Genomic DNA, 11,177 nt, shown 5'->3' with positions numbered 1-11,177 from the left:
TTTTTTGAGGGTTAATTTGTGGGGAAAGAATTACAGTTTTACTCGATCAATTTGCTAGAGCTTACTTCAAGTGGGTTCTGTGAATACAAGGAAGAGAGATGGGGCTGTAGTAGAGTTGATGCCCCCCGTCCATACCCAGGGTTTGAACCTGTGCAAATAGCATTCGCTATGCAAGTCTGGTCAATGATCTTAGTAATGATATCGTTAATAGGTCTAAATGCTTGATGCATCATATATATTATCTCTATCTTTTCTTGTGGATAGCTCCCAAAGTTGAGGTTTTCTTGGTACATCCATGCTTTGACTCTGGATCCATAGGTTTATTGTTGCATTCTAAGTTAGACATTTATGTAAGAAAGGAGTGCAAGAAATGAAGGTGGGAGGGTGAAACAGGGATATATTGAGTTGTAAGGGCAGTAACCCGGTGCAAGTCCTGCTTTTGCAGGCTCCCAGAAATGGTGGAGTAGGTTCAGTACTTGCAGCATTTTTTGCACAGTGACTGTCCTCAGTCTTGAACCTGCATATTGGCCACGTTATCAGCTCTCATTCTGAAAAGTTAAGATTAATGCAATTTGTCTGGATTGGTTGAAATTTCAAATTCTGTCCAACTGTTGAATATCCATGGGGTCTGGCAGTGCAATCTATCCAGTGGTTGGTTTGTAGAGTTGAGTCCTCCACGTGGCTCAGAAAAGGGTGACCGTGAAGTCGAGGAAAACCATCTTCATTAATGTTTTAAGTTAGTTCTCTTTCATTTAAGTGTTTAAGTTTGGTATAAATGGGTTCATTTAGTGGAAATAAGCTTTGGGTTGGGTTATGTATGTGTTGGCCTTTGATCCTATGGGTTTTTGTTGTAATGGGCAAATTTTAATGGGCCTATAATATGGGTGTAGGCTACGCATACGGGATTAGTTAAGTTGTATGGTTTTTATTTTTATTTTTTATTTTTTTATTTCAGTTTCCTAATCAGTTTTATGGTACCTTATTAATTAAGGATTGGGTTAGGTCTTTCCTTTTTAGTGTGGGAGTCTATTTTTGGGTCTTCTATGTAAGTTTGTAAGAGGGCCTAGCATTGTACACAAAAATTGATTAAATGAAAAACTTTTGTTGTTCCTCTTCCCCATTGAAGATATTTTGTGTTTGATCAAGAAACCACTTGTGTGTGATGAAGGAAAGAGATTAGTGTTTGATCCAATTGACACCTTGCGTGAGAAGCTCAGGTGGATCATCTTGTGGTTAGGTTCTTATGCTACTGCTGTTTTCTGGTTTACTTCTCTTATTCTTTGTTCACTGCCATTAACAAGTAAGTTCTAACCTAAAATTCTGCGACTAGAACCCTTGCTTCTAGATCATATGGATCCCTTTCTGAGATTAAGCAAACTAACCATCAGATCTGGCCCAAATTTTGATCGAATCTCAGAAATCCTATTTGGGAAACTCAATTCAAAATTCATGCCATTCTGACCAGCCAATTGACTGATATTGTGAAACCTCTGTTTTGCCGTTTTCTCCATTAGAACCCTAATTGATACTTGAATTGAATTCTGATTTTCTGAACTTGTTTAGCTACTGATTATATGCCTATATTCGGGAGTGAATCCATCAACTTTCTTCAATTTCTAAACCCTTATTTACTGTTTTACCCCTAGTCCTAATGATATTAAGACTCACCCATAACTGCGAATCTGACCACCCGTTTAGGACATTATCCTTCCTATTTAATAAACTCAACCTTAGTTTCAACCCCATCCTACTATCTGATTTTTTATTATCCATTATTCTATAATCTGAACTGTTCTGAAAGACATTACTATTTGGCTACTGTTTTGAGTCTTCAAACCAGTAATACATTACCTGATCTCAAAGGGATTTTACTGTGTAAAATGACCAGTTAAGTTCTACTTTTCATTTGGGATTGTCTCTCAAAGAAAAGTGTATACCAAGCTTGTAATGTTTTGATTGTGATATTATATTGAGACTTCTATCTCTTGATGACAGTCTTCCGTGGAGAATGGTAAAAGTTCTACAAATGAGGTTATCAGCGCCCAGCACGCCGAAGACTTGAAGATGAAGGAAAAGAGAAGGCAGGAGCGCGAGGTATCTATTTTCTTCTCACGCTTCAAAATTACTCTTTCTTTTAAAATGGAACTTCCTTTGCAATTAAAGATATGATGTTCACATATTTCTGGTGCCTCAGAAAAATTTGCCACGAAATAAGCGTCGGAGACTGGAAGCAGCTCGAGAGAGATTGGAGGATGAAGATGAAGATGACAAGGAGCTAGAACAGGTTTGTATCTGCATCTGTGCATCTATTGGTCATTCTCTGAGATTATTGCCAGAACTAACTGCAACTTATGAATGAGCAAGGGGGTGGGAGATTTGTCCTTTCTACTGCACCATATAAAATTCCTGGAACAGAAGTTGATCTTGTTGGTTGTTTGTTGTCATCATTGTCTGATTACAGTCCAAAGGAATCTGCTGAATAGTTATGTTTATGCACTCTGTTATTTTTGGTGTAAATTACCTAGTTCATCTATCTAATTCTTAGACCCTGATCATCATTTGTGCTGGCCATTTATGATATAGACGGTATATGACTCAAGAGTTTACATTTTCCCCTGTTGATTTTCATCCAAAAATACTGTGTAGAATCCATTTCTTTTCTCTGTAAAAAACCCTGCTCTTGTGAAGCATTTACAATATTAAAATTATTTCAAGACTTTTGTGTGATGGTCTATGAATAATGTGTGGCATTCGTGTCATATCATTTGTTTATATTTAACCAAATAGATATTTTGCATATATTCATGGTCGTGGAATATGCATTGCTCACAGAAGTTTTTATCCCTCTATATTTTAACAGAATATATATTTTCATGCCAGGGACGTGGAAGTGGTAAGGGGAAAGAAGGAAAATTACTGGTTGATCTTGCTTATCAGCGGGCAAAAGCAGCAAAGGCTATGACTAAGGCGCAAATTGCTGGCAAGATTGTGAAAAGGGCTGGGAAAACATCAAAACGTCCCCAAAGAACTCAGTCAAGGACAGAAGAGATGCGTGAATTATTCCAGGTTGATATGAGTGAAAGGAAACAAAAAAGCAATCATGCAGCTGGAAAGAAAAAGTCTAAGCAATTCAAGAGCAAATCACGGTATGGATCAGATACATAGTTTGGACTCAAAATCTGTCTGTGCTTTAGAGGATTTTTTGCTGAATTGTTAAAACTTTCTGAGAATATGTTTTGATACCACCAACTGTGGTTATGGGCATCTTTATAACCAAACCTGTTATCCACTAATGCTGCTTATCCGCAACTTAAAGTGAAATATAACTACAGTTATTACACCAATTAATGGTGAGGAAATACTAGACCTAGTTGCCGAAATGAATGAATATTATGGAAGCTTTTCATGAAAATTGTCTAGTTTCTCCATGGCAGAGCATTAGGACCTGATGGAGAATTCAGCATTACAGTTTTATGGCCTATATTTTGGCCTTTTCTTTGTGACATTTGCCTTTCCATTTTTCCAACTTTGCAGAAGTAGAAGGATACACTATGTTGATTTCTATTTTTGCCTTTTTCTTTTAGTATGTGTTGTCTCGGTATTATTGATGACAATTGCTAGAAATTTAGAGAACAATTTGGATGTCAGAACCAGCATGTCAATTTGTATGGAAATTTCTTATATATCAAACTGAACATGATTGGATCATTCATAGGTCATCCTCTATGAATGAGAGCAAAACCAGTAATGGTCTACAACATGTCTGAGATTCAATAATTAAATGTCGATATGTAACTTGTGTTTGAACCATTGGGTGAGTGACAAGGAAGTTTTTGACATCAGTTGATCTACTTCAGGGTTCAGATTGAGCCCCTATCTTATTGCATTCATCATGTATGAGTTACTAAGACAGAGACAGGTTGAAGGCTCATAATGTATCCTGTTTGTGGATCTTTTAAGAGCCAATCATAATATGGATCATCCATGAACTATGGGGTTTTTGGATCTTTCTCAATGCCTTCAATCTTATTTCATATTAATGACCTTAGAAGGTCGTGGAAAATGCTTATGATGTTAGTTTTGCTAATTCATGGGGTTGTGTCATTTGTAAACACCCTGATGCTTCCTACAATCATTTGAGGTTTGATCAGGTGGCATTAACTTGGGAGAAATGTTAAAGGTGGATTTCTAGTCCTTTTGGTCGAACTTTATCAAGTTCACTGATTCTTAATTTATTGTAAATGCCATTACCCACCTATTTGTGAAGTCACAAAAGTTCCACTGAAATCATGGTTTGTGGCTTGTTCCTGTTTGATACTTCTGGGTGTGCTCCAGCCTCTGTGCTTATCGACGAGTTACTAGAAAAAGAATCTCTTAAGCACTCTGTTTGAACTTGTGCAGGTATAAACGGAAATAAAATAACAAGTTGGCAACTTACATGCTGGAGCAGTCTCCAGTCGGCAACTCAGTGGGTAGGGGTGCCTGCTTCAACGTTGAATGCCAGCTCTTTCCATCCTTATCTTTCCTCAATTTTTTTGGGGTAATATTTACTATAGGATCTGGAATTGTGGATTATACAAGAGTAATCAGGTATGTTCTTACATAGTTATACCTGTTCCATAGGCTCAATTGTAATCTATTCATTTTACACGTTTTATTTTACAAATCTCCCATTTTGTTTTGGGGAGAAGAAACTGTAACAAATTTATTGGAATAGACTATAGTTGGAAAAAGAAGAAAAATGTAAAAACAAACCCAAATAAAAAGAATGTTAATTTAAGTAGTACGTGTTTCTACCCAAAAAAAAATTAAGTTGTACGTGTTTGTTATACTGTCAAATATGTTGCGGTGGATTATGCTCACATTTAATGCTTACGGGAAAGAAGAAAAAATTCAATTTAAAGCATGTTAATTTAAATTAATTTGTTCTCATAAATAAATTTAAATTAATTTGTATTATCATTTTATGTGCAATATGTTGTCTTAAGCTTAGGTTTTAAAGTGGACATTCTGTTCATAAGGTTGTCACATTGTATATTTTTGGAATGTGATTTAAAAATATAATGGAGAAAAGAATGCTACCCGGTTGTGCACTCCTACGCCTAGACACAGGAATGTTGAAATGACCATCCTGTATCCCTTGTTGGATGCTTGGGTGCACGTTCCATTGATCTCCATATTGGCACAAGGGCCAACCGACCAGGCAATGCTCTCTCTACCAAATATAAAAGTGAGCAATCATATAGTCATATGTATGTTTGTTGAATGTGATCATATTAAGAGTCCTGTATAGATCATGCATCAAACCGTTGGATGGGCATGATCGTATGCAATACACAACCCTTCATTCCATCCAGCGATTTGGTGTCATATGATCATGCATCATGCATAGTCATGCACAAAATCTTTTTCCACAGGCTCTGTTTGGTTGCAAGGGGAATTAAAAGAAAGGGAAGTGAAATTTTAATACTTAAAAAAGAAAAAAATGTTTGCAATCATTACCCCATTGATTCCAATTCAAATGGAATCAAAAGATGATTAGATCTCTAAAAATTGGAATTGAAAGAAGCAAAGATTTTTGGATTTTTTTTTACTATTTACTGCATAAAAGAAGAAAAATTGAACAAAAATTAAGATCGAAGAGAACTCAAGGTTGATTCCAAAAATAGGTTACAAGATTTGCCATTTTATCAAAATTGTTGTGAGTCCGTTTCTAATTTGAGTTGACCAATTCAAATTTCAATCAACATATTCAAATTCGATTCTTAGAGCCACGTTACGAAGTATTCACCATATACGAATAGGTTAACTCAATGCAACTCAACCTTATCCCAGCTCAATGAGACTGGTTACATGGATTTTATTTGTCCAATAGTTCTATTCAAATCCGTACAAGATTCTAATCCTAAGCTATACTTGTCTTTTCTGACCACTTCTTCTATGTTTATTTTAAGCCTACTTCTAGCTTTTTTAGCTCATTCGATTTGCGATAAATCATTTCATTGTAATAGAGCATTCGAAGGCCTCTGTTGCACATGTCCATGCCACCTTAAACAAGTCTCTCAAAACTTATCCTAAATAGGGGCAACGCCTAGATTGGCTCTAATTTATTCATTCTTTGTTTTATCGTTTTTAGTTTTACCACTCATCCATCACAACATCCCCATTTCACCACATTAAGTTTGTTAATTTTTTTTTTTTTTTTTTACCCAACATTCAATCCCCATATGTCATTGCTAGTCATATAATCATTCTATAGAATTATTTTTTTAAGGGTATACGCCATTTTTTTTTTTTTTTTGTGATAGAAAAAATCTCCTGCATTCAAATCATTCAAAGGAAAATCAATTATAATAGTAACCTCCCTGCTTAAAATCAAAATGAGTCAGGTGTCATTACAAGGAAACTCAATTACACTGGAAGAAGAAAGTGCCCTGCGACAAAAAGAGTGAGCAAGAATGTTTGTTTCACTGCGGCTAAAATAGAAGTTGCACTCCATAAACGAAGAAGAAAGGAGGATTATGTCATCCACAACTGAACAAATATTAGTATAGAAGCTTCTAGAGTTGATAGACGAGATGAGCTATTGAAAATCACTCTCGAAGATCATTGAAGGCCAACCTTCAGAGGCTACGCGAAGCATCGCTGATCGAAGAGCAATTGACTCAACAATCAAGGAAGAGGAAAACAAGATAGGTTCAGAGACTGCAACCAAAACCTCCGTAGAAGAACCTCTTGCCACAAAACCAATCCCAGCCTTTTAACAACTTTTAAAGACAGCTGCATCAGAGTTGATTTTAATCATACCTGAGGGGGGGGGGAGACCAAGCATCATAACTTTGAGGAGAAGGATGCTAAAATTGGTGAAGTGGGACTGTTGTGGCTTGAAGGAAGTCGTCAAAGGAGGTTTGGGCCTTATGAATAACCTCCTGAGGGGAGAAGACCACCCTGTTGTGAACCAAAGCATTTCTCACCTACCAAATTTGCCGGCATAAAAAGGAGGCAAGGCCAGCAATCAACTTAGCCTGGGCCTGGGAAGATGGGGGCAAACTTTGCCAAGAGTCAATCCAGCCCTCCGAGCTGTTAGGAGGGACCACATCGGCTCGAATTGACAGTAGAGAATCAAACCAAACTGCCTTAGCGAAAGGGCAAGAGACAAGGACATGAAAGGTATACGTCGATCACATAACACTCCAGATGCACCCTTTCATTTTATCTATTCTATTTTAATTCTTTATAAATATCATCTTCTATTTCTCCTTTTTTATTAATAAACAAACCTTGGTATCTAAAGTTAATGAAGAAAGTTTTTTATCTAGAAGCCTGGCTCCCATGCCAACACCTTTGTGTCTATTTCTCTCCCTTCTTCTATGTAAAATGACCTTTCTATCCCTTATAAATTAACAAAAAAAAAAAAAAAAAACTCTGAATAAATCTAAATATAGGAAATATGCTCCCAAACATAAAACACTTCCAGGCATAGTTGCATCCTTTCTCTCTGTTCTCTTCACATGCAAAATGACATGCTTCCCTTCCAAGTAGTAAAAAACTGTTCCATAAGATGCACTCTGCAGTGTCTCTAGCTCAAAGAACTGTTGAGAGTGTCACCTACAACAGTAATCCCGTGACTTTCTCTCTCCTCCCCTATGAAAAGATGTCACTCCCCGGGGTGAGGGGTGAGGGGTGAGGGGTGAGTGGTGGTGGACTTGTGGGTGTCCCTATGCTTGATGACTGCCTCCAAATTAGCTTTTGGCGTTAAAAAGCAAAAGACCAGGAAAGGTCTGCACGTCATTCCACTCCCCGTTAGCATATATTATCATAAACACATTTAATGAGGGCTCCACATACCATCCCTCACACGTGGCGTCCCTTTCATCACCTTGAGTGTCTCCAACACCCAAACCCCCGGGCCCCACACAACTCATCAGTTATCCCACTTTCCATTTTTAATAAAGCTCCCCGCTAGTCAAGGACTGATAACTGATTCATCAATTAACCCCACCATAAGAAAATGATCCAAGTAAAATGCCAGCACAGTGATACCAACCTGAAAACAACCATCAGATCAGAATCAAAACCACTATAATCCCTAAGATGCTTATCCAACTGTCAATATCTGCACCACCTGCCATCATTATTCGTTCTTAATCACTGTTTTGTGATCTGACCCTTCTGTCGGTAAATTAAACTGTAAAGACAAGAATGGAAAAAGCATAAAGACCCATCCAGTTATTAAATATCTCTGCCTGCTTTGTATTGTCCTCTGGGACGGTCACGTTCACTTGACTCGTCACTGGAAAGTAATAATGGAACTTCAAAACTTTGAATCATTATAAAACTCACACTCTCCACTCTCCACTCTCCACTCTCCACTGTGACTCACTTAACAAACTCTCCTTCCAAGTTCAAAACCCTTCTCTCATGGCTGTGCCTACACGTCTCTGCAAATCTTTGCTTCTTTTTCTCGTTTTAACGTTCTTGATTCTTCCTTTGGAAACCCTTTCAAAATCAACTGATGATAATATCATCAAGACCTTCATCTTTCGCGTTGACGAGCAGTCAAAACCCTCCATCTTCTCCTCTCATTACCATTGGTACAGCTCTGCCTTTGCTGAACCTGTTCAAATCCTTCATGTTTATGACACCGTCTTTCATGGATTCTCTGCTACCCTAACTCCCAACCAGGCTGCTTCCGTGCTTAGACACCCATCTGTGCTTGCCGTCTTCGAAGATCATCGTCGCCAGCTTCACACCACTCGTTCTCCCCAATTTCTCGGCCTACGTAATCAGCAGGGTCTCTGGTCTGGATCTGATTACGGCTCCGATGTAATCGTTGGTGTTCTCGACACTGGAGTCTGGCCTGAGCGCCGGAGTTTTTCTGATCATAATCTCAGTCCTGTGCCAACTCGGTGGAAAGGTATCTGCGAGTCCGGAGTTCAGTTTACGCAAGCTCATTGTAATCGGAAGCTTATTGGGGCTAGGTTTTTTGCCAGAGGCCATGAAGCGGCTGCGAGATTGAATGGGGCTAGTGATATGGAATTGGTTAACGCCACTGTTGAATACCGATCGCCGAGAGATGCAGACGGCCATGGAACACATACTGCTTCTACAGCTGCGGGTCGTTACGTGTTCCAGGCGAGCATGGCTGGTTACGCTCCTGGGGTCGCCAAGGGTGTCGCTCCGAAAGCTAGATTAGCTGTCTACAAGGTCTGTTGGAAAGGCTCAGGTTGCTTCGACTCTGACATTCTCGCGGCATTTGATCGTGCTGTGGCTGACGGTGTAGACGTGATTTCGATATCCATAGGAGGTAATGGTGTTTCCGCTCCCTACTATCTCGACCCAATTGCAATCGGAGCTTATGGAGCCGTTTCGAAAGGGGTATTCGTATCTTCTTCCGCTGGTAATGATGGCCCGAACGGTATGACTGTAACTAACCTCGCACCATGGCTCACTACTGTCGCAGCTGGAACTATCGATCGCAATTTTCCGGCCGATGTAATCCTCGGCGACGGTCGGAAAATCTCTGGTGTATCTCTCTACTCTGGTAAGCCTCTGTACGGAAAAATGTTCCCTCTAGTATACCCTGGAAAATCGGGGATGCTCTCTGCCTCGCTCTGTATGGAGAATTCTCTGGATCCAAAGCTCGTGAGAGGCAAGATCGTAATCTGTGATCGCGGGAGTAATCCGAGAGTCGCAAAGGGCTTGGTCGTCAAGAAAGCTGGGGGTGTCGGAATGATTCTCACCAATGGAATCTCCAATGGCGAGGGTCTTGTAGGCGACGCTCACCTTATCCCTGCCTGTGCAGTGGGATCCAAAGAAGGGGATAAATTGAAAGCTTACGTTTCATCTTCTGCAAATCCAACGACGACAATTGTCTTCCGCGGCACCATCATTGGCGTGAAGCCAGCACCGGTGGTGGCCTCCTTCTCCGGTCGAGGACCCAACGGCGTGAACCCGGAGATCCTCAAGCCGGACCTGATCGCACCTGGTGTCAACATTCTAGCCGCCTGGACTGACGCGTTTGGACCAACCGGCTTAGATTCCGATACTCGCAAAACCGAATTCAACATCCTCTCCGGGACTTCCATGGCTTGTCCCCATGTGAGCGGCGCCGCTGCGTTACTCAAATCGGCCCACCCGGATTGGAGCCCGGCCGCAATCCGGTCTGCCATGATGACAACAGCTAACATTGTGGACAACCGTCTCCAACTCATGACCGATGAAGCCACTGGTAACCCATCGACGCCTTACGATTTCGGCTCCGGCCATCTTAATCTCGGTCGTGCAATGGACCCTGGACTCGTCTACGACATCACAAGCCAAGATTATGTGAGCTTCTTGTGCTCAATCGGTTACGGGAAAAATACGATACAAGTGATCACGAAGACACCTGCGAGTTGCCCTCCGAGGAAACCATTGCCGGAGAATCTAAATTACCCGTCAATCACGGCGTTGTTTGATTCATCGGCGCGTGGAGTTTCGAGCAAGAAAATGATTCGAACAGTCACGAATGTCGGACCGGCAAACTCTGTTTATAGAGTTTCGGTGAACGCGCCGCCGAAAGGGGTTTCGGTGACAGTGAAACCGTCGAAGCTGGTGTTTTCCGAGGCGGTGAAGAAGCGGAGCTACGCTGTGACGGTATTGATTGACAGTAGGAATCTGGTCTTGGATGAAAATACGGGTGCGGTTTTCACATCTCTGTCGTGGTCGGATGGGAAGCATGTGGTTCGGAGCCCCATAACGATCACGCAGTTACAGACATTGTGATTATATATATGATGTGGTGGTGGTGGTTAGTAATTTGACTGTTGGATTGGGATCTTAGTGGAGAGTCTCATGGAGGTTAGGTGTAGCGGCGGAGTATGGTAGCAAACTCAGCTACCCATCCTTTTTGAGGTCGCGTTTGCTGTGATATTCGTATCCCCTCGGCAAGCGAAGGGATGGTTTTGTTAAGTGTCTTTTTTAGTTATTAAACCACTTTCTTAATTAAGTGGATATATGTATTTATGTGCTCGTTTTGTCAATTAAACGAAGATCTTGTTGTAATTAAGGTTGCATATGATTAAGAGAGGTATGTGGCTGAAATCATCTTAAGACATACCCCTTGTCCCCTTCCTTGCTGTATCAAGGAGTAGACCATTCTTGGGGCTTGAAATGATGGATACTGGTGGGGTTCC

The 11,177-nt window shown here is 40.4% G+C and overlaps 2 protein-coding genes across 6 annotated transcripts in view; both read left to right on the top strand.

Annotated features, from left to right (window-relative positions):
* The window catches only part of LOC122073057 (DEAD-box ATP-dependent RNA helicase 28-like), an 18,905-nt gene extending 14,119 nt beyond the window's left edge, over positions 1–4,786 (top strand). For all 5 annotated transcript variants that reach the window (XM_042637567.1, XM_042637563.1, XM_042637565.1 and 2 more), the window contains 4 exons: positions 1,996–2,094; positions 2,195–2,284; positions 2,881–3,146; positions 4,402–4,786. In XM_042637567.1, the coding sequence (XP_042493501.1) occupies positions 1,996–2,094; positions 2,195–2,284; positions 2,881–3,146; positions 4,402–4,417 (471 nt within the window). In that variant the 3' untranslated portion in view covers positions 4,418–4,786. The remainder of the gene's footprint in view (positions 1–1,995; positions 2,095–2,194; positions 2,285–2,880; positions 3,147–4,401) is intronic.
* Positions 4,787–8,319: 3,533 nt separating this feature from the next.
* LOC122073939 (subtilisin-like protease SBT1.6) lies at positions 8,320–11,046 on the top strand. The gene has a single exon (XM_042638668.1). It carries the CDS (start codon positions 8,422–8,424, stop codon positions 10,765–10,767), a length of 2,346 nt encoding a protein of 781 aa, XP_042494602.1. The 5' UTR covers positions 8,320–8,421; the 3' UTR covers positions 10,768–11,046.
* The last annotated feature ends 131 nt before the right edge of the window (positions 11,047–11,177 follow it).

This window comes from Macadamia integrifolia, chromosome 3 (genome assembly GCF_013358625.1).
Source record: "Macadamia integrifolia cultivar HAES 741 chromosome 3, SCU_Mint_v3, whole genome shotgun sequence".
NCBI classification, from domain to species: Eukaryota; Viridiplantae; Streptophyta; class Magnoliopsida; order Proteales; family Proteaceae; genus Macadamia; species Macadamia integrifolia.
Note: the sequence above shows the minus strand (reverse complement) of the source record. Positions and strands in the feature narration are given on the sequence as shown.

Excerpts from the sequence above, each read along its gene's own strand:
- LOC122073939 (XM_042638668.1), top strand. The coding sequence starts at position 8,422 with ATGGCTGTGCCTACACGTCTCTGCAAATCTTTGCTTCTTTTTCTCGTT.